The sequence below is a fragment of the Sarcophilus harrisii genome, chromosome 4, assembly GCF_902635505.1.
Source record: "Sarcophilus harrisii chromosome 4, mSarHar1.11, whole genome shotgun sequence".
In the NCBI taxonomy this organism is placed as follows: domain Eukaryota; kingdom Metazoa; phylum Chordata; class Mammalia; order Dasyuromorphia; family Dasyuridae; genus Sarcophilus; species Sarcophilus harrisii.
In genome coordinates, this window is record NC_045429.1 from 140,321,627 (window position 1) to 140,346,305 (window position 24,679).

Consider the following 24,679-nt stretch of genomic DNA (forward strand, 5'->3'; position numbering starts at 1 on the left):
TTACAAGTTCTGTAGTTAGTATCTCATCCCCCACGAAAATGACATTGTAGATTAAATAACTACTTATTCTATTCCATTGACAAAATGATCTTAGAGTCACTAAAATTTCTCTTTGCTTCCATTTAACTAATTAAAAGTTAATTTGTTTGAAGTCCTACAAAATGATGTTGTAATTGAGGCTGCAGGATATTAAGGAAATTATACACACTTTCTCCAAAGATTAGTGATAATTGTCTTTCCTTCCTGTTGCTTTATAGCTTTCAGGCCAAATTTCTACCTTTTTTCTTTTCTACATTGCTTTCCCAAACTCATTTAATGCAAGTCAAATCTATATTCCCTTATAAACTGATACTTGGCATCACTGGTAGAGCTGTTATCCGACAATATTACTCTTTACAAGTCATAGTCATATTTATTGAAGTGTTGAAAAATTGAGTTCTGTTTGGAAATTATTTCCAAATATTTTAGATGCATTAAAGGCAAATCAATTGTTCCATCTTATGATGCTCCTAGAAATACAGAATATCTGAGGATGAGTACAAATGATATAGTCACATCATTTAGACAAAGAGACATGTTTTTAACCTGTTCTTTACTTTGTATTAAATGCTAATTTGTTGCTTTTTCTGTTCTCTTAGGACATGTATGATGAATTGATGATGCTTATTGCTTCCCGGCGCAGTGGACTAAACCAGAATCTAGCCCTTAAGAGTCAATATGAACGAGCTCTGCAAGATCTGGCTGACTTGCTGGAAACTGGTCAAGAAAAGATGGCAGGAGACCAAAAAATGATCGTATCTTCCAAAGAGGAAGTTCAACAGCTACTTGACAAGCACAAGGTACCAAATATAGTAATAAAAACATTTGAGTCTACATATATACTATTATGCCATTTATATATTAAAACATAGTATTCACAATCCTTTGAGTTTTTACCTGCTGTATTTCTCTTTTTACTTATATTTTACTATTCAAAGCAACCATTAAAAGTAAATTGAGCCTATTTAAGGAGAAAAGAACAAAGATTTGTCACAGATTAATTGAAATGGAATCTTGAAAAAGTTCTAAGTTGAACTGCAAAAATATTTAGTAATTGTTCAAAAAGTAAAACTTACTAGCAATTTCTAATCTCTCAACAAAAGATAATCAAAGATTCTAATAATTCTTTAGAGAGAGACTATTCTTATCCCATATTTTTATTCCAAAGTCTCTTCTATCTGCTAATACTAATTCCTTTTCCCCCTCCCTCAAAATTTAGCTCTAGAAACATTTTCCTCCAAGAGAAACAAGTTTCCTATTTGCTTTAGGAATGAGTTCCTTCTTAGACTCATAGATGAAGTCCACTTCCATTACAGTTATAGATGTGTTGGTATAGATAATGTTGTTTCTTCCTCCTCTTGCCTTGAACTTACAGACATCTTTGTTGGAAAAAAAGAAATTGTATTTCTCTTGTTGTCCATTATACATGGTCACATAGGGGCAAAGAATAAGATAGCCAAGAATGCATTAGAAAAAATTGGCAAGGTAATCATTTTAAGGTACTTTAAGGTTTACAATGAATTTTGCTCATGAAATGTTATTTACTATATATGAAGCAGGCAATAAAAATTCTTATTATTGCTACTTATAGAGGAAGAAACTGAAATGTACAATACCTATATTCGTGCAGTTAGTAAGCATATGAGGGAGAAATTTTAGCTAAGCCTCATGAACTACTCCAGGAAAGTTACTGTTCTTTCCACTATTTCCTGTGATTTCTCTACAAGAGCATTACCTTAGATTGAGGTGAGAAACCAAGATTATAGTTATCACTAGATTGCTAAACAAACTAAAGCACAGCATTTTTACTCATTTCCAGATATATCATGGAAAATGCTTTTAGGCTGTATATAAGCAGAAAGGATCTTCACTGGTTCATGCTAATTGTGCTTGGTCCATTTGACTAAAAGTTAATGAAGATGATTTCGTATATGCCAAATTGAAGAGTTAACAGTTACTGAATTGATAATACTGATAGGATCTTTAATGAACTTTTCTCATTCTGTAAAATTGCTACTTTAGCTCTGGAATATTATATTCAGAAGTTAGTTATGATGAATGACAGCCTAAAAGTAAAATGAATGTGAGTGAAACTACTAAATTACTTGTATGGCCTATATATGAGGTCATTTTTAAAAAGAAAATATATTTAGCCAAACTGTCTTCCTATTGCTTCTAGATAACCCGCTATCAGGGATAGGATCAGGGAGGTATACTTTTCAGATCTCATTTTTTTCTCAATACTTGCATCTAAACCTTTATGATTTATTAAAGCTTTATCCTTTTACTAATAAAGCATCTTTTCACAGAGCTACTTTTTTCTCAAGTCATTGACATTATAATGAAAGATGAATGCCAATTCAAAAGGATAGAAATTTATAGAGACATGTTTTGACTCAAAGTCTTTCTTACATTTAGGACCATCTCCCAATTAAGTGGGCTGTCATAGAAGACTGAGCTCCCCATGACTGAAAATGTTCGGATAAAGCCTCAATATTTGCTTTTGTAAGAATGTTGCAGAAATAATTCCAACATAGATTGTTTGGATGCTTTAGTGATCTGCAAAATTAACATTATGCTTTAACAGCAAAGACAACATTTAAATATTCTAGTTTTTAAGTGAGAGAGCCTTCAAGAAGGAAATAACTTACGATTTATGGAGATGAAATATTCCAGAAAAGGAGTTCAGGAGTAAAGACAGAATAAGAATGTTCTTGTACATGCCTGGGGAAAAGTTCATAGATTAGTTTGTTTAGAGCAAGGGTTCTGTATAAGGAAATAATGGAAAATAGATTGGATGAAGAAGAGAGGCTATGTTCTGAAAGGTTTTTAACACACGACTAAAGAATTTAGACTTTATATTATGGAAAACTATAAGCCATTGAAAATTTTCCTGTATGAAATAGTATATTAAAAGTGATCTCAATTCTAAAATGTCATTCTGGCAGTATTATGGAAAGATTCTTTTAGGATATAAAAAGACTGTTGAGATAAGGGGTTTGGACTGTGATGGTAACACAGAGTTTGGAATTTTGTTATATTGTTCAAGCTGAATATTCTTTTAAATTAACCTAATTCTGGAAAAGTAAGATGTGAATAGATTTGTTACTTCTTTTTTTCTTAAAAATTGTAGGAGTATTTTCAAGGCCTTGAATCCCATATGATCTTAACTGAAACACTCTCCAGGAAGATTATCAGTTTGGACATCCCAAAGGAAAACCAGGTTCACATGGAATTGATGGCTCAGGCTTCAACTGTATTAAAGCAGGCTCATAAAAGGGGTGTAGAGTTGGAATACATTCTCGAGGTGAGAGCTTGGACTTCTCTTCTGTTATAAACTTACTCTTCTGTTATAAACAAATGCAAAGGTATTCATTAAGATAAGGTTTGTACATCGTTGTAGTCCACTTCATACTTTAAGAAGGGGCACCATGGTTTTATCAATCTATGCTGTGGAATATTTTCCCTGGAGATTTTCTTTTTAATAAGGTAGCCCTAATTTCTGAATAAGATAGCAGTTGAGAATATGACTATAAGAGCACAAAAATGTGATTTTGAGTGCTATTAACCCTATTGAAGACTTGACTTGGAATAGAAACTAAACTGTCAGCATATTGCCTACCAAATTCAGAAATGGAGGTGAGGGAAAATCTAATATTGCTACCAAGACCTGGAATTATGGTTTCAAACCATTCATATGTGTTTATCATTGGTGAGCTTCACAAAGTATTTTCCACTTAAAAAATACAAAAGAAAAAAAAATTTTCCTCTTTAGAACTTCAGAAGGTACAGGTATTTTCAACATTATTATATACTATCCCAGGATCATATTGGATAAAATGCTTTTTTTGCTACATCTCACTGTCTTCTCTATGCAAATACCAATATGTCTATAATGTAATACACATTTGTTTGTGCTTTCAAAGAGGAATCACAATGATTTGTGGTGAAATAGGCCTTAATACTGACACTAGGAAACTTACGTTAACAAATGAAGATCTGATACTGAGAAATTGTTGTCTTATTATAAATTATCTTGCAGATAAACATCAATTATCTTTCACAATAAAACTGAAATTTATTTCATTAAAAAACTGACTATAAAGTAAAAGGATCTGCATGCTAATATAAGGTTAATACTGTGCATTCATTTTAAAAATTTTCATTTTGAATAGTGATATTTTTTCTAAGAATTTCCTGAAATATAACACACCAATTCATATAGTACGTACTGTACAGTTGATATTCATGACTGTATATAATAAACTAACATTTATTAAAGCCCTACTATGGACCAAGAACCATGCTAGTTATTGTGGTTTCAGAGACAAAGATAAAATAGTTCCTAATCTCAAGAAACTTATGTTTTCTCACAGGAAAAAACAATTATATACTGAACTCAATGAAAATTTGTGCAAAGTTCTTTTTTGTTTTGGTTTGGTTTGCTTTTTGTTTTCTTTTTAGGGAAATTGGAAGCAATAACTTCTGGAAGGTTCAAGAAAGACTTCAGGGAGAGTATGGCCCTTTTCCTGAGATATAATATAGATAATAGATCTAAAACTGTATTATAAAGCAATAGTCATCAAAACCCTTTGGTACTGGCTAAGAAAAAGAGTAGTTGATCAGTGGAATAGTTTCGTAGGACAAAATAGTCAATGACTATAGTAAGCTAGTGTTTGACAAATCCAAAGACTCCAGATTTTAGAATAAGAACTCACTATTTTACAAAAACTGCTGGGAAAATTGGAAATTAGCATGGCAGAAACTGGGCATTGACCCATGTTTAATACCCTACACCAAGATAAGATTGAAATGGGTTCATGATTTAGACAAAAAGATATTATAAGTAAATTAGAAGAACAAAGTATAGTTTATCTCTCATATTTGTGGAGAAGGAAGGAATTTGTGGCCAAAGAAAACTTGAGTACATTTTTGAATGCAGAATGGATAATTTTGATTATGTTAAGTTAAAAGTTTTTATACAAACAAAACCAATGCAGAAGGGGAGCAATAAACTGGGAAAATTTTTTTTTTTACATTCAAGAGTTCTGATAAAGGTCTCATTTGTAAAATATATAGAGAATTGACTCAAATTTATAATAATTCAAGCTATTTTCCAATTGATAAATGATCAAAGGATATGAACAATTTAAGAAATTAAAACCATTTCTAGTCATATGAAAAGGTGCTCTAAATCACTATTGATCAGAGAAATGCAAATTAAGACAACTTTGAGATACCACTATACACCTCTCAGATTGTCTAAGATGACAGGAAAACATAATGATGAATGTTGGAGGAGATGAGGGAAAACTGGGACATTAATAAATAGATTTTTGGTGGAGTTGTGCACTGATGCAACCTTTCTGGAGAGCAATTTGGAACTATGCCAAAAGATCTGTCAAACTCTGTATACTATTTAATCTAGCAATCTTTCTATTGGACTTGTATCCCAAGGACATAATAAATGAGGGAAAGGGAACCACATGTGTAAAACTATTTGTGGCAGCCCTTTTTGTAGTGACAAAAAATTGAGTGGATGCCCATAAGTTGGAAAATTGTTGAACAAATTAAGGATATTATGTAATATTATTGTTCTATAAGAAATGATCAGCAGAATGATTTCAGAGAGCCCTGGAGATACTTGAATTAACTGACAACTGAAATGAACAGAATTAGGAAATCATTATATATGGTAACAGCAAGGTTATATGATAATCATTTCTGATGTGCATGACTCTCTTCAACAATGAGGTGATTCAGACAATTTCCAGTAGTCTTGTAATGAAAACCATCTGCACCTGAAACTGAATGTGGACCACAACATAGTATTTTTACTCTTTTTGTTGTTTGTTTGCATTTTGTTTTCTTTCTAATATTTTTTCCCATTTGATCTGATTTTTTTGGAGTAGCATGAAATTTGTGGAAATATGTGTAGAGCATCTGCACATGTTCAACATATATTGGATCACTTCCTGATTCAGTGAAAGAGTGGAGGAAGGGAGGGAAAAAGTAGAACACAAGGTTTTGTATAATGTTCTGGTTTGCTTTCTGGAGGTCTTGGGACCAGCCTTCCTTTCAGCAGAGTAATCACCCTGAGAATAGCCAGGGATAAAGTCCAAATTATTTATTATCTCCTTCACAGTCTGTTTCCTTGCCTGGGGTCCGGCTAGCTTGCTGGAGGCCCTTCAGGTGGGCCTTGGTCTTAGTGGAGGAAGCAGGAGGACAGGGCAGCCACCAGGAGTCTGATCAAAGATGGAATGTCTCTCTCCTCTAGTCATTGTTGACTGTGTTATATACTCTATTATAATTACGTCATCGTAGGTGTCAATTTTATAGAATAGGTGTTAATTTTGTAGAACTATATTAAGTACTAAGTACATGTACTGAACTAGAGAACTATTAATCACCATACTAAACTAAATAATCATTGTATTATCAATTCCACTGAATTAATACCTTGTTATAAGAATCCTTGTTTTAAGTATACTTCTCCAGAGTTCTGGCCCCTTTACATCTCTCACTTTCTTTTGTTTTAGAACATAGGTGGTCATGCCCTCCCTGACTTCTCAGGGAGATAAGAACCCCTAAAAGGAGGTGATCATGGCCCTCCTGACTTCTCAGAAAAGAGGGGTGAAAACACTAAAAAGGAGGTGATCATGCCCTCCTTGGTGTCTCAGGAAGGGAGATGAAAACAACAAGGCTAAATGGGGAGTCAAACCAGATTTTGTTAGTGGGTTCTGAAGGATCTCACTTGAAACAGGTAAAGATAAATCCATCAACAAGGGAGGTATTACATAAGCACATAGTAAAATAAAACAGGCTAGTAGTAATATAACAAAGAACATGACTCAATATGAGGAATTATACATATCCATAAGTCCTAGTCCAAAACCAATCTATTGTCACATGTGTCAGGGAATCCAATGAGAGAATAGTAACAAACAGTTGAACTCATGTATGTTGAAGAATGAACAGAAAGAGAGAAAATAAGAACATCCAGGACAGACTCTTATAACTATTAGAAAGCTAAAGAGTGACTCACCAAAAGAAACTGAGCAATACAGATAGGAAGTAAACTAACAGAAGTGTTGAGAATTGTAGTAATCTCATTAAGGGCCACTCGCTACAACAGAGGGTAGCTCTTTGTATGAATTCTAGAAATATAAAAATGAGGTCACCTAATTATTCTCATCTCCCCATTTTAATTCCTACATGTGGCAGCAAAGGTTTCTGCAAATATTTTGCAAATAAGCATTTTATAATAAGGAGGAAAAAAAGAAAACCAAATACCAAGCTTGCATGTCCAAATAATATTTCTTAAACAATCATCTTTATTGTCCACTGGAACCAAGATGGGTCATCTGATGGTTGACTTTGGTCATTTCTGTGTCTTTGGCTAGTCTTCTGGGAAGCTTTTATCTTACAAGTAATTATGAGCATAAAAAAGAACAAAGAATCCAAAATATGTTCATAGCCTAAATTTTTTACTTCATTATTAGTTTTCCTATTCCTATTTCTAGACTCTGAATCATGCAGTAGGCTTAGTAACCAAGTTAATATTCACTTAGGAACTTTTGTTCAGTTTTTCATGTATTGCATCTGTGAGATGGATTATCAACTATTCAGAGATACAAGAAAGCCTAATATATCATCTTACCCAAACCTTATATTCTCTCACTTTCTTCTGAGTACTTTGCCTTCCTCTATAACAACCTGCAATGTTACACACAAATCAAAAATTGCTTTTAAACTAGCCATAAAGATAATTTCCGAAGTTCATGGAACTTCATTTTCATGGAAAGGGGAAAAGATTTTTTTTTTGCAATTAATATAATATATGTATATTAAATATGTACACAGACCTGGTCCCATCTGGAGGATGACTATCAAGAACTTACCAGACATTTGGAAGCAATTGAAAGTAGCATCCCAAGTGTTGGTTTGGTGGAAGAGAGTGAAGAAAGATTAAATGACCGCATAATATTATATCAGGTTTGTTTGTTATTTTTTAATATCTAACCAAATATTCACTAGTCATTTCTAAAAATCATAGAATCAAAACAAAATTTAAAGTTTTAATCATGTACTTCTATTTGTATTATACACTTTCCTAAAATCAATGAAATTAAATATTAATATCAAATTGAGCAGTTAGAAAAATAAATATGTGTGTAACATGTATACATATATGTACATATTTATGTATTTATATATATGCATATATACAAACATCCATAGACATACATACACATATATACATATGCATATACACACATATGCATGTTTCTTAACTTTAAGGATTTCCCTATTAACTAAAATCAAAGACTTTATTATTATACATATAGATATATGTATATACCAAGTTAAAAATGTATCAATGAGTTTTTAGCTTTATTATTTTCATACTATGTCTATTTCCTGAGTTTTTTTCCCTTTAATATGCATTTTCTTCAGGTTCCAGGATGAATTTGATCATTAGCTACATAAGTTTCAATTGGTTGAATATGAAAAATTTCTGTATTTATTATAAAGATATCAGTTGAATCAAACTGAAAGCTTAGAAGATTAGAGCTTAGCTATTAATTAATTATTAATGAACTTCAATTAAAGTTGAAGTTCTCAATGTGATTGTTAGGACAGAGTATAACTAGATTTAGTGTCAGTAAAGGGTACTTTGACACACTGGAGAAGGTTTAAGATTCAAGAAGTGGGGAAAGAGGGGAAGACAGTAAATTTCCTGACCTAATGTTTTCTGTCATTCTAGAGGCTGAAATCAAGCTTGTCTGAATATCAGCCAAAATTATATCAGGTACTGGATGATGGGAAGAGACTATTAATTGCCATTAGCTGTTCAGATTTAGAAAGTCAGCTAAATCAACTTGGAGAACACTGGCTAAATAATACCAGCAAGATTACTAAAGAACTGCACAGATTGGAAACAATATTGAAACACTGGACAAGGTAATAATATATGTAAGCCCCATAAAGTTAGAGGCCATATTTTATCTAAACAGCATCTTCTAGTTATATAGAACTCAACTTGCACTATGTTAGTAACAAAGTTGTAGAAGGCATAAATGGTCTTTTCTCTTTTTTTTTTTTTCTGAAGCAATTGGTTGTAAGTGACTTGCCCATGGTCACACATCTAGGAAGTGTTAAGTGTCTGAGGTCACATTTGAACTCAGGTTCTCTTGACTTCAGGGCTGGTACTCTATTCACTGCACCAACTAGCTGCCCCTGGCATACATAGTCTTTAATCTTAATGGCTTTCCTTGACTTAAAACAAGGGTATTTGTTATTGTGTATTTGTATAATTGAATTAATATCTCCTACTGTTTAATAAAATCATACTTTTAAAGACTGAAAATGGTAATCAAAGGAAATCTTATGGATTAAAAAATGATTGTTGGTTAGGCAGAGAGAATAGCTTTGAAAAGGGAACAAGTGTACAAAAAAAAAAACTGTGTAAATTAGTATTTTTCTCCTTATATTCTACCATGAGAGCAGTTTAAGTATAAAAGACAACATGGTACAAGGGAAATAATAATGACATTAGATTAAAATGAGCTCAACTACAATAGTTCCATGACTTTGGATGAGTTCCTTTGTCTTCATATTCCTCAGTTTCAGATCCATAAAATTGAAAGGATTGGACCAGATGGGATTTGAGGTCCTTTCTAATTCTGAATCTGTAATCTCATAGTAGATAGATGACTGATGTTGGAATTAGGAAAGCCTGGAATTAAGTCCTGTCTCTGACTCATACTGGCTGTGCAACCATGAAAATTCACTTAAGCTTTCAACATCCCAGATGACTCATTTCAACCATAAACTACTACATATGAATCAGAATTTCAGAATATGTCAGAGGCCAACTAACTCAATTAATATCCATAAAACCTTCAAAAACATCTCTTCTGCAACATAACCAACAAATGGTAGGTTCATAAAATCTTCCACTAAAGAGAGCTCACTACCCCAATTGATCTTCCATTAAAGGGGAGGACTTACTACCTTACATTTTGGATTATTATTTTGAAAAAAAATTCTACCATAAAGCATAAATTTGCCTTTTCATATTCTGCCTATTGCTTCCCCTTTCTGATTTAAATTAATGAAGGGAATTTTCATATTCAGAATTTTCTATGCCAGTAAAATCATATGTCCATCTTCCACTCCCATTCCCCCAAAATAAAACAAAAGACTTATATTGTATTCCAAACTTCCATCATCAAAGTTTATAACAGTAAATCAGCATTCTGTATTAAGGAGAAAGAAATAAATTGTATTATCTTTCATTCAAATATAATGAATTGTTATATTTTGTGATATGCTAGAAGTCACCAAATTTTGGATTTAGAACAAAATGGACCTTATTGATAATTTAGGCTAATCCTCTAATTCTATATATGAGGCAACTAAGTATGAATGACTCATCCAAAATCACTCCGACCACAAATAACAAAGCTAGATGTCAGAGCCAAGAATTGATAATAAATGTTGTTTTTCTCATCCCTGTGCTTTATCATTAGCTGTTTCTTCTATCATTGGGTATAAAGAAAAAAATAGTACAGGGATCAAATTAAAAGCAAGGATAATTATTATCAATGACAATAATTCTTGTTTTTAATTATTATTTACTTAGTAAATGTAGATTCATCATAATTTGTATTTCTATGTATAATTATTAATTGATGTATTTATTAATAATTATTATTTGTAATAATGTTTTTATACTTACTAAATGCTTTCCTCACAGAAGCCTTATGAATTAATCAGTGCAGGTATTATCCCCATTTTATAGATAAGGAATGTAATCTCAGAAAATTTAAATATTTTGATGATCATTCCCCTAATAAACATAGAAACTAAAATTTAAAAATAGGCTTCTTGACTCTGCACTATATTCTTTCCTTCACTGTCCCTCAATGAAAATTTATATATTTTTCTGTCATTAACTTTCTTACAGATATCAGAATGAATCTGCTGAACTCATTCATTGGTTGCAGTCTGCAAAAGACAGACTTGAATTTTGGAATCAACAATCAGTAACAGTTCCTCAAGAATTAGAAATGGTTAGAGATCACCTCAATTCTTTCCTGGTAAGTTATTTTAAGAGCCTGAGTCATTTGGTCATATATGGTCCTTCTCTTGTCTTTATGATTCCATCAACCATGTAAACCTGAGTAAAGCAAGAAGTGGTTACTTATCTTGTGGTATACATGTAATCATTAATGAACATAAATAGCCTTAACTCTTTATTCATAAATTTTCCCTTTTAATTTTCTTCCAGAATAATATCATCATAAAATAAATAGCCTTTGTTGTAGGACAAAGACTGTGCTTTTTTTCCTATTCTTTAAATTGCCTTTACAATGACCAATACAGCATTGATGTAATATGGGGACCTAAAAACCAATTATTAAATCTAATAGCAGACTCTTCTTAAACATAATTCCCCCACTTATGATACAAAAACATTTTTGTCATGCAACATTTACTCTCTCAATTAATTCATCATTTAGGAATTTTCTAAAGAAGTTGAAGCAAAATCCTCCCAGAAATCTTCAGTTCTTAGTACAGGAAACCAGCTCCTTCGATTGAAGAAAGTGGACACAGCAGCACTTCGTTCTGGCTTGTCTCAAATTGATAGCCAGTGGACAGAACTACTAGCACACATTCCAGTAGTACAAGAAAAGTTGCATCAGGTATATAATGAAGATACTCTTAAGTTATATTAGTCTTTTATAGCTGAATAAATATTTCTCCATGGGAAAAAAGTATTTATTAAAAATGTTGATTAATGCATTATTCTGTCATTTCATTCTTACCCTCAAATAAAGCATTTCTTATTCCACTAACTCCTATTTTTGCTTGGGGGGAAGAATACTCCATAAATTAGTAATATCTTAAGTATAATTTAGCATAGAAATAGCATTTTTGGTTCTGACTGAATTACTTTCAAAGTGCCAAAAATCAAGAGGCTTGGGGCTTTTTTTTTTTTTTTTTTTTGTATTTTGCTTTTTTTGCACTGTCTTGAGATAGAATATCAAATGATTAAATGAAATAATTGGTATGATATGAGTGAATTTTCTGTTTTTTTATAAAAGTAAAAAAATGAGAAGTTACTTATTCATGCTTATATGAGAGTAAGTGTTTATGAATTACTTTTGGATGCCAATTAAGGATAAGATGGTTTTTATTGTTCAATATTTTAATGATGTTTAATTTGAAAGCTGTTATTTGGAACCATTTAGCATATAAATGAAATTATCATGGAGTTACAAGTTAATAGGAATTGATTTGAATTTTGAAATTTTTATCTTGCTCTCAATCCTACTTGGTCAGCTGCAAATGGATAAATTACCCTCACGACATGCTATTACTGAAGTTATGAGTTGGATTTCTCTTATGGAAAGTGTTATCCAGGAGGATGAAGAGAAGATTAAAAATGCTGTAGGACACAAAGCAATACATGAATACTTACAGAAATATAAGGTAATTAAAAGAAAATGTTTACCTTTGCATCAAATAAATGTAGGTTTATTTTTGACTGTCAGATTTTTGTTCTTGGCAGAAGATATCAAAGAATAACAACATTGCCATAGTATATTTGTTAATGGGCTATAAAGGTTAATGTATATATGTATATTATGTCTGTATATACATATACACATACACATAAGACATATATATATACATGATTATATGTACATACAACATTTATATAAGCATGTTTTATGTGTAAGCATATATGTGCATACTTACATGTTTAGGGAGACATATATTTGCTTATGTGTATATGTGCTATGCCCATATACATAAATACATTGCATATGTCTATTTTATATATGCAAAGACGTACATATGTATGCACATATTTATATGTTTTTTACTTGATATTCTGCTCCATATATTCTGATCAATGAACAAACTTTCAACACTACAGTAAAATGGGTATTCTTTGTGGCAGTTATAAGGACATTATTCACTATGAACTCTTAAGAATGACTTTTTTGATAATTATTTGAAAATAAAACAGAACGTTGAAGGACATTTCATCTGAACATAGAAATGACTTTACTTATGAGATAAAACCAAGCATGTGTTTTTCCTAACCCTATAATATACTTAAAATTTTAAAATTGTTAAAATATCTTTTCTGAAAATTATGAATCATTTAACTGTTCATTATTTTTAGTCCATTTGGACTAAAATATGATAATAACAATAACATTTTGCAGTCCATAGAATGTAACAAGTTACTAAAATGAGAAGATATATTTAGATGTGTATTATACTTCATATGTTCTCTGTTTTCTTCTTTTAGGGTTTTAAGATTGACATAAATTGTAAACAGTTGACGGTGGATTTTGTAAATCAGTCAGTGCTACAAATCACCAGTCAGGATGTGGAAAGTAAACGTAGTGATAAGACAGATTTTGCTGAGCAACTTGGAGCAATGAATAGACACTGGCAAATCTTGCAAAGTCTTGTAACTGAAAAGGTAAGCAAAGTGACCAATAGTTATTTGTCTTCCCTTAAAAACAACAATAGTATATAGAGTCTTTTTGTAAGAATAGTCATTAAATAAGTGGGCTGTTTTTTATTCAATTAAGACCTAGTTATATGGTAAGAATATAACTTCCACATGGTTTCATGAAATCTATTTATTCTTTTCCATTGGGATATTCACTTTTAAATTAAAAAAAAGAAATAATTGGCATGTCTTAATGAATTTTTGCATACAAAACAGATGAATTTCAGATAGCCAATAGCTTCACAAACATAAGCATTATTTCATATTTAGAGAATTAGTTTTGTCTGGGGGATTAGGTTCAGTCACCTTGCAAAGCTTTGATAAAATAATTACTCTTTTAAAACTTTAATTTTGAAATATATTTATTAATTTCATATGGCAAATGTGTTCATGTCCTTTTTTCCTTTTGATAAAGATTCAAATGCTGGAGGGTTTATTGGAATCTTGGACAGAATTTGAAAATAATGTGCAATGTCTAAAAATCTGGTTTGAAACCCAAGAAAAGAAACTTAAACAACAGCACAAAATTGGTGACCAGGCTTCAGTTCAGAATGCAATGAAAGACTGCCAGGTAATTTACTTTTGCTATGTCACAAACTTATGAAATCTGTCTGAGAAAAGTGATAGCAGAATAGTATAACAAGAAAGTCAGGAATATTCTTGTGTTGAGACCTTAAAATTACTCATATTATCTTTTCTCATCAGCTTTATCATTTATAAAATTTTGTTTAAACTGTTATATACTTTCTCTTTAATAAATTAGAAACACAACCCCCTCCCAACTTATCCTCAATTTTTTAAAAAAAACTTTACATTACATATGTTTTATATCATTAAAGCAAAATTTAAATAAGCAATAATGAGCAAAATTATATCTCAGAAGAGAAAGTTTTCATAATAATTTGAAAAATCAATAGTATTAGACAATTCACAAAGAAGAACTCTTTAAAGAAAATATATAGGGTCAGTGTTCCAGACTGTATGAAGAACTTCTTTCTACAATTATTCATAGGAGGGCATATATTGAGCAAAAAAAAATAGTGGAGAAAACTGATATTTTTCAATTAAAATAGATATCTTAGATTTAATCTAGCTATAAGTTGATGAGACAACAAAGCATAGGAAGAACATGTGCATTTTCTACATTTATAGCCTAAATGCAATGTCTTTCCATTTTTTACCAAAATCAGTGATTGCAAAAATAAGGGTTGTCACAAAACTAAAAAGGAAGCACATAAAATAACAAAGAAAAAAGTCAGTTTAATATTAATATATTTCAAGAAAATTCTTAAAATTAAAAGTACATTTTCACTGTCTGAAAATGGGCATGAAGAAAAACTAGGGAACACATTAGTCATCACTACAGAAATGGGACAAAAGAAGATAGTCCGAGATAATTTTCCCCTCATTTCTCATTGATCAATAACATGACTATCTTCAATAGAACTATGAATCTGAATTCTACAAGTAAATTGATATTCCAAAATTCTATTTAAAACATGGAGAGTCAAAGTCCTTTGTAGTATTCACAGCTAATATCTCTATTTTAAAAGGAATTTTTTTTTATATTGCAGACCTAATAAGATGAAACCTTTTTGTATTATTACTATAATCATCATACCAAAAAACTCAAAATACATATTACTGTATATCTTATATCATTTTTTCCCTTTTGTTTTCTTGCTTCTCTTTTAGTCTTTCATTTACGTCTATCATTCTTTTTTCTCCTTTTTTCTTTCCTTCTTTTATTTCTGTCCTGTAAAACATAACAAAAGGCTTTCTAAATAATAATATAGTAATAATCTTTCTAAATTTCAAGCAGCACTGAATGGATTGTGTCAACAGTAGAAAGTTTTAAATGTGGTTATTTTAAAGCAGATATTTCTTTTAAACAACTGGAACAAAAGGAAATATTCTGTATAGTTAATTTAAGGTATTATTCATCACATTGTGGTATAGCTGGAATGTTTTATTTGACAGTACCCTAAAAATTGGTAAGATTTGTTGATTCTTCTGAGACATATATTTTCCCAGATGTTTAAATCTAGTAAAATGCATTGAAATTAGGCATATATACCTTGGCTTCAAGTTCTGGTTTTGATAATATTTCTTTAACCTTTCCTTTCATATGTCAAGGGACTTAATTAATTTAAACCAACGTAGAAGATGGTGTGGAGTTATCTATTCATGTAATAAGATTAGCTCCTTCTTCACATTTTTAAAAATCAGAACTAATTAATTAATTAGCTAGTTGAAAATTTTAAAAATATATATTTCATTTCAGCTGTTAACTATTGTGGCTATTTTAATGGCTATATTAATTGACTGTATTAATCAAATACATTTGATTATATGATGTTTAATGATTTTAACTGTGCCTAGGATATTTAGCAGTATGTTTCCAAGCCCTGACTTGTGAGCATAAATAATATTATTCACCTGATAACATTTTCAGTAATTGAATTACATTCCATTGTTAGCAATGTGATTGAGTGTTTCCAGTTGTTTCATGGTTTGTAGACACATGGGAGGGAAATATTTGGTATATTTTGAGATGGAAAAAACCCATTATGATTATTAGAGAATATAAACTGAAATGAGTTTTGTTTCATTCTGCCTTCCACATACTTTTCTAAGGATTATCAATTTGTATTTTCATTTGATTCATAATAATAGATAAAATTCACATAAAACTTTAAGGTTTGCATACCACATTAGACAGGTCATCTCATTTGATCCTCACAACAACCTGTTAAGGTAGGTGCTATTGCTATTATTGTTATTTTATACTTGAAGAAATTTAGTTCAAGAAAGTTTAATTTGTCCATATGTCACACATCTAATAAGGATTTGAGCAATTATAAAATTACAACATTAATAAAATTTTTAATGTTAAAGAATATTCTTTTATAGCATTTTTTGAGCTTATGTTATTTTTAATTTTAAATTTATAATAATACTTTATCTTTTCTTAATTACATGTAAAAGCAACTTTTAACTTTCAGTTTTTAAACATTGAGACCCAAATTCCCTTTCTCCCATCCACCTTCTCTTTTTTGCACAGTATTTTATTTTTCCAAGTGTACAGTTCATTTTCACCATTCATTTTTATAAAACTTTGTAATCCAGATTTTTCTCCTTTCTCTTACCTCCTCCCTGCCCAAGACAACAAGCAATTTGACATAGGTTAAAGAAAAAGAAGTATAATTGAAATGAAGGAAAAAGGTGTTATTTACATGACAAATATGGAAATACATTTAAAAGGCTTGCACATATTTAACCTAGAATCTATAATGATACTACTCCAGATTTACTTGTATCTATTGGCATAGTTCAGAGAAACAGATTTCCTTGAGAAATGAATAAAACAGTGATTAACAGGAGAACTGGATTTCTACTCTTAATTCATTACAGGCCAGCTGAATTTCTGAATTAAGTTGTGAGGCAAGAATCACAACATAGACAGTTATAAAAGAAAATCAATTAGCTGTAAATAGGATCAATTAAAAGGTGATACAAAATCAATCATCATTTTAAAACATAATGATAGATTAAATGTTGTTACAGGGGAAGTAAGGAGTAGACCTAGCAATGGGAAGAAGTACATAAGACAATGTACTTTCTCAGGGTCCCTCAGGTCCCTGTATCTTAAACATTAAAATGTTACTGACCTTCTCCTTAGTATATAATAGTATATCTCACAGGGAATTTTCTTTTCTTTTTCTATCATTTGTGTTCAATTTAAAATTCCATTTGAAAGAGGAATAACATGATAAATGTACAATTTGTTGACGTGGACTTTAATAGCTCTAAAAGAGTACTTGGTTACAATGTATTAGAAGTTCTTACGTGGGGTATGCCTGAGTTTTTAACTCAGATGTTTTTGTTGTTCATTCAGCTGTGTCCAACTGTGTATGATTTTGTGTGCGTTAGGACACCAATATTATTCATGGAATCTTCTTGGTCAAGATTCTGGAATAGCTTGGAATTTCCTTTTCCAGTGAATTAAGGCAAAGAGAAGTTAAGTAACTTTCCCAGCTAGTACATGTCTAATGTTAGATTTGAATCTAACTCTTTCTTACTCTAGGACCAGTGCTCTACCCTGAGCCACCTATTTTAACTCTGTTCCTCTATTGACGCTGCCACCTAAAATTCTGAAAAAGTTGATTTTAGAAAAGCCTGGAAAGTTTTATGTGAACCAATGCTGAGAGAAACAAGAAGAATCAGGAATACATTGTATACTATAACAGCAAGATATATGAAAGGCTTAATTCTTCTCAGTAGTTCAGTGGTCTAAAGCAATCCCAACAGACTTTGGATAGAAAATGCCACCTACATCCAGGAAAAAGAATTAAGGAGATTGAATGTAAATTAACACATGCTATGTTCACTTCTTTTTTTCTGTTTTTTTAAAATCTCTCTATGGTTTTTCCCTTTTGCTCTGATTTTTCTCTCCCAACATGATTCATCAAATATTGTATGTTAAAAAATAAATAAATTTTAAAAGAGAAATAAAAATAAAAAAGTAATTACTGAAAAATAATTTATATCATTTATTCTTTTATGGCATAGTCATTTATAAATTTTTGGTACTTAACTAGATTTTATGCTAGACAGGAACAAGTCTCCACCCTTAAGGAACTTACATTCTCTGCTAGACTCATACACAAGTAGATAGTTTACAAAATCTTTACAAGGTAAGTGCAGAATAATTGATAAAGAAAAAGCTAGTATTTTGGGGGACTAGTGAAAGCCTTTTAAAGACTTGGTAAATTAGATATTTTTCTTCTATTCACTAAGATTTTATTATTTTAAAATTCTACTAATTCATTATTTTTTTAAATTTTTTTAGGAACTTGAAGATTTAATTAAAGCAAAAGAAAAAGAAATTGAAAAAATAGAACAGAGTGGAATTTCTTTGATTAAGAACAAGAAGGATGTGTCTGGTGTCATTATGAGTAACCTACAAGAGGTCAATCATAACTGGGCAAACTTAGATCACATGGTAATGATGTATTTTAAAAATAAGATTAAAGGTTAAACAAAGATTTATAGAATATATTTCTTCTCTACATACCTACTGATTGTGAGCTCATGGCTATCTTGACAGTAATGAAGAAACACTGATAGATTGTCATTTCCCAGAACCTCTACCATTACATTTCTGTCATGGCTTGGGGGCAAATTATACTTATTAGATCACAGCTTATTTTTAATTTTAGTCTACTTGATTAGATTTGAAAAAATACTTTACTTCCTTGAACAGATAAGGCATACTGTATATTGAGTTATTTCTTCAGGATGCCTATTATTTATTAATTCTAATTTCAAGGGTCACATTAAAAAAAAAAAAAAACTTTCCCCTAAATTCTCTTGGGTACACCTTATTTGAAGAACATAAGCTCCTATAAAATGACCACAGATGTTACATAGGCTGCAGAATTGTTTTTTCTATAAAGTTTGTATTGGCATAAGCCACATTTCTCCATATAATTCTTTTTCTTCTCTTAACAGTCACCAACTCAAAATGCTGTTCAATATAATGGACTATAAATGACAGTGCATCTTCATATAGTAGATGTATTCACAGTTCCCTTATAATCTCAATGCCTTATGAAAGTTGGTATACTTCCCACCCATCTCCAGTCATAAGATCACAAAAATGTATCCACAATTTTATGCTTTACCTTTTCCTGATTTTTATTATGCAAATTGCATGATTCTCATTAGTTAGTCTTTAATAATTCCAGACATGTAAGTCAATGCAATGGGTTAGGGTTATTTTGTATTTACTTTGTAGAATTATTTATGTATCATTCTCCCCATTCACACACTTTCTAAAGGTTGGACAACTAAAGATATTACTACAGTCAGTGTTTGATCAATGGAATGTATACAAAATGGCTTATGAGGAAATGAATAGTTACCTGATGGAAGCCAGGTACTCTCTTTCCCGTTTCCGGTTGCTAACTGGTTCCCTGGAGGCTGTGAAAGTGCAAGTAGAGAATCTTCAGGTAAGGATCAAATATTAAATATTTCACTTCAGTGACTTTAAATTTCTGGGAAAAGGAAAAAAATAGAAGTTTGTATAAGAGTTTATTAATCCTATTCTTTATACTAAAGCATTTTTTAAATTTAAAAATCATTTTACATGTTTTATTTCTGAAGCAAATCTCTCAATAGATTGCATTTCTTTACCAGGTATTCCATAACTAAGTAATGCTGTATTCTAAATATTTTATTTTCTAAGTTTTTTAAAGTAAATATTAATTATTGAATATCCACAGGTTTGGGGCTCAGCACTGTTTCATAAGTTTGTTTTATGTCTGCAACTACATGGCTTTAGTGGGTAGGATGCTGTATTTGAATTGAGTAAAACCTGAATTCAAATACTACCTTCAGTGGTAATAAGCTGTATTATCGTGGGCAAATCTCTTCACCTTTCTCAACCTCAATTTCTTCATCTATAAAATGAGGGAATGGGTCTCTACCACAATATGCAGTCCTTCTAATCTTTCCAATCCCAGAACTCCTTCCTTTTTTTTTTAACCTCTGAAGTCTCTTCCAACTCTAAATCTTTGTTCCTATGGTCCCCTTTCCATTACTGACATTTTCCTCTCAAGTTTTCTCTTTTTCTTCTCTTCTCATCAGTCTGCACAAGTTAAAGGATTAAAAAATAAAGCAAAAAGAAATGAATAGAAAAGCTATTAACTAGCTTTTAAAGTATTTTTGCTTTGCTTTCCATAAAAAAGCTAAATTCCTTGTTCCATGTGTTTTCTCTTCCTCATTGCTCTATTATTTATTATATCCATTATGAACAATAACATCTAAAATGATATTTCTACCACAGAAGAAGGTAGCCTGCCAAGCCATACTACCTCCACTAAAGTGCTGCATCAGGGTCCCCAACACTCACCACCATTCTAATATGGACATTCTCTTCCACCTGCTGTTATCTGTACTTGGAAGAATGGGTACTGTGTGTATTAGGGGTTTGGGAAAGGACACTAAAAGGCCAAGTTGCCTGGAATGTACCCTTCCTCTCTTCTAACCTACTCTGGCACTCAGGCACAAATTCAAATGCTGCTGATCCAATGTCTAATTCTTCTGAAAGGAAATTGCTTTCTTTTACTAACATTTAGTTCCCCAAATATATAATACCGTGGAATATGTGAGGTAAATCATTATTAGTATGAATTGATTATGTTGATAGTATGATTAGTAATAATAAGTTTGGAAGATTTAAAATAATTTCCTAATCCAAAATCTTAAAATGCTCTCTTGAATCTAACTGCATTGATGGTGTTTATTGCCATTTCCTTCAAAGCAGAGAGGAGAATTGAAAGGGAACATAGCTACACAAAACTTTATATTGTCAAATTAGATTAGCTAGCTTGTTTTCCTTTTAAGATTTACCTACTAACTGCTTCCTATAATTATATCTTGGAATGGTAGGAAAAATTATTGAAGGAAACAAATAGAAATTTATTTAAAAGTTACTCATTTTATGTACTTTCAAAATACCTGGCAAACTTCTATTTTTTTATTTTAAATTTTTTATTTATTTTTAATTTATTAAATAAAAAAGCATTTCTATGACATGGCAGAATTTTAAAAACTACAAATATTTTATCTATAACTTGTTATTCCATTTAAAATATAAAATGAATTATAAATATATATTTATAGATACTATCATTTCATTTGTCTGTTCTTTTTTTGTAAATAGAATCTGCAAGATGAGTTAGAAAAGCAGGAGAGCAGCTTGCAAAAATTTGGCTCTGTAACCAACCAGTTGTTAAAAGAGTGTCACCCACCAGTAACAGAAACACTAACCAATACCTTGAAAGAAGTAAATATGAGGTATGGCATAGACTCATTCTATTGTTTACTTTTTTAATAATCTCATTCTCACTGCCACCAATTATAAAATTGAAAGTCTTTAGATTTTTGGTTTAGAATTAATGAGATTTTGTTCCTATATAGTCATTCATTCTATTTGTTTGGAAGTTGAAAAATAATGTGTTTTTAAGAAGAAAATTCATTTATTTATTTGGAACTGCTACTTGCACAAATGGAACACCTTCTCAAGATATTTCCATCCTTAAGACTCTACTTTCAAAATAAAATGATTAGCTACTGTTGAAACATTATCTTTTTTTATTTTTTAAAAAAATATTTTAATTAAATTTTGCAACCTAATTTTTTTATTATAAAAATAAAAGATGTACATGATTTTCATTTGGACAAACATAAAATCATATTTTGCATCATAATTAATGAGTCAATCAAGAGGCATTAAGTGCCTACTATGTGCTGGGCACCAAGGCTGCAAATACAAGAATAAAACAGATCCTGCCATCAAGGAGCCTACATGTTAACCTGCCCGTTACATATTTCCTATCATTTCCAGGTGGAATAATTTGCTAGAAGAAATTGCTGAACAGTTACACTCCAGTAAGGCTTTATTTCAACTGTGGCAAAGATACAAAGATTATTCTAAACAATGTGCTTTGACAATTCAACATCAGGAGGATCGAACCAATGAGCTGTTGAAGGCAGCAAATAATAAGGATATTGTGGATGATGAAGTTGCAACCTGGATTCAAGATTGCAATGTATGTTTCAAAACATTGTTTTCCCTGCTTTTCTTTTCATCAGACTTCAAGCTTGCTTAACTTCCAAAATTTTACCCAATTAATATACATCAGAACACAAAATTTCAGTTGTTTCTTTGTCAAGGTAGATAGATACCAAAAGGAATATTCAGTATTTGAATGAGATATGACTTTAGTACTTAGACCTTTACATGCTTAATTTCTTTAAAACCTAAGCTGAATTTCTTTAAAAGACAATAAAGATTTTTTCAGTTTCCCTTCCTTCATGGTTTGTCTTTGCTTGGCATATAGTTTATAATCCTTTTTTTAAAGGTCAAGAAAGATGTTTCATGTTTAAAATTGAACATCATTTCAATTAGGTTCCATAATGCTCATGTCATAGTTAAAGCGAGATATTTCATTTAATCCCTCATGTTACCTCTATTGGTTTTCTTCTTCCTCATTGAATATAGAGATTATTAAAATTAACGATGATAGTATTTATCCACAGGTAAATGGGAGCTCAGAGCATAACCCAGTCCAAAGGTTCTTCACATTTTCTTATATTGTAAACTTAGTTGTCTGTCTGGTAAAGTCAATGGACTCCTCTGCAGAAAAATATTTTTAAGTGTATAAAATTATATTTTATGTACCATTATAATGGGAATCAATTATATTTAATTATAGTGTTTTATATTTATGTGTATGTATATAAAATACACATACATGTTTTTTAAAGTCCATGCTCATAAGTCCCAATAAACCCTTGATGAAGTTTGTCTTTTGTCTAAAAGAGATGGTTAAATGACCATCCCTTTTAATGTAATAATCTATTGGCCTTCTTTATAAAATGATTAAATTGCCCCAAAATAAAAAAAAAAGTTCATTGGACCCAGATTAAGAATCCTTATCCTAGAGAATAAATAGAGAAAGTAAGTACTATTTTTTGAGAAATATATACATATAATATAAGTCTGAATCAGTACAGGTATATACAACCTATCCTACAACAGAGAAATGAACTTATTGTCTGTATCATCACAGGAAATTGAAGAGATTCACATGTTTCATGGTAGACATTTTTACTTTTCCCACTTCTTTAGGATCTTCTCAAAGGCCAGAAGACTGTTCAGGATTCATTGTTTGTATTACAAGAATTGGGAGAGCAACTTAAACAGCAAGTGGATACTTCTGCTGCAGCAGCCATTCAGTCTGATCAACTGTCTCTGAGTCAACACTTGTCTGCCCTAGAGCAGGCTCTTAACAGACAGCAGAAACTACTACAGGTAAAAAGAAAGAAAGCAAAAAAACTTCTTTACAATGCATGTGAAAACCTGAACCTTAATTTGTCTTTGAGATCAAATATGGAAATATTTATAAAGAGCAGACTGACTCATCATCCAAACAGTGCTAAATCCTTCTCAGCAATTCCCCAAATAAATAATAATTGGTAGGTAAAACTTTTAAAAAGCAGGGTTTTTAAAAAATAAATTATATAAGTAGGTCTGGACTTGCGAATTATATTTTAAATTCCTTCCTATATCATCAATTAGTCAAGAAGCAAGTATTTATTGAGTACTTATACTATATAGCACTGGGGATACAGAACAAAAAATGAAATACCCCCTGCCTTCAAGAAACATAGCTTCTAACAAGTGACATAAAACACATACATATAGGTATAGAACGCCTATACAAGATTAATACAAGGTAACATTAGAGAAGAAGGCACTAGTGCTTGGGTGAGTAAGGGGACAATTGGAAAGGGTAAAAGTTCATTATATTAGGAGTGGCAGGAACTTAGCTTGAAGAAAGCCAGAGATTCTAAGGATCAACAATGCCGATAGAGAGCATTTATTCCATATATAGGAAAGAGCCAGTGCAAAGGGGCAAAAATGGAAGATGAAATAATGTAATAAGGAAAATCAAGTAATCCAGTAAGATGGGACCATCTATGGAAGTGAATAATGTATAAAAAGGCTGAAAGTAAAATGGTGTCAGTCTATGAAAAATTTTAAATACCAAAAAGGGGTGTTTATGGTTGAGCCTATTAATAATGTGGAGCTACTGGAGTTGATTGAGTACAGATGAGAGATGAGGGGATCTGACTTCCAATTCAGCAAAATCACTTTGGTGCCCAAAGGTGTTGAAGGGAGGGATTGATGAAAGAGGAGATGAGTCAGGGAGACCAATTAGGAGGCTATGGAAATAGTCCAAGTCAGAATAGAGAGGAAAAAGATGAGACATGACAAGATTTGGTAACTGATTGGATATTTAAGAAGAGTAAAAGTGAAATGTTAAGGATGACATGTAAGCTGTGAACTTGGGTGACTGGAGAGATAGTAATATACTGAAGAAAAAAAAACAGACATTTGGAAAATGTATAAAGCTAATGCTAGATAAAAGTTATTATATATTTTTAGAATTAGCAAGTAAGATAAGGTATACTCAAATTTAAAAGTCAATGGACAGGACTTTTATTTCTTTTCTGTGTAATTTA

General features: G+C 31.1%; 1 protein-coding gene across 22 annotated transcripts in view; it reads left to right on the plus strand.

Annotated features, from left to right (window-relative positions):
- Positions 1-24,679, plus strand: part of SYNE1 (spectrin repeat containing nuclear envelope protein 1) — a 567,155-nt gene that overhangs the window by 456,200 nt on the left and 86,276 nt on the right. For all 22 annotated transcript variants that reach the window (XM_031937596.1, XM_031937595.1, XM_031937611.1 and 19 more), the window contains 14 exons: positions 639-839; positions 3,173-3,346; positions 7,903-8,034; positions 8,807-9,003; positions 11,012-11,144; positions 11,568-11,750; positions 12,391-12,540; positions 13,373-13,549; positions 13,998-14,153; positions 18,435-18,587; positions 19,426-19,596; positions 21,312-21,445; positions 21,996-22,200; positions 23,283-23,465. In XM_031937596.1, the coding sequence (XP_031793456.1) occupies positions 639-839; positions 3,173-3,346; positions 7,903-8,034; positions 8,807-9,003; positions 11,012-11,144; positions 11,568-11,750; positions 12,391-12,540; positions 13,373-13,549; positions 13,998-14,153; positions 18,435-18,587; positions 19,426-19,596; positions 21,312-21,445; positions 21,996-22,200; positions 23,283-23,465 (2,349 nt within the window). The remainder of the gene's footprint in view (positions 1-638; positions 840-3,172; positions 3,347-7,902; positions 8,035-8,806; positions 9,004-11,011; positions 11,145-11,567; positions 11,751-12,390; positions 12,541-13,372; positions 13,550-13,997; positions 14,154-18,434; positions 18,588-19,425; positions 19,597-21,311; positions 21,446-21,995; positions 22,201-23,282; positions 23,466-24,679) is intronic.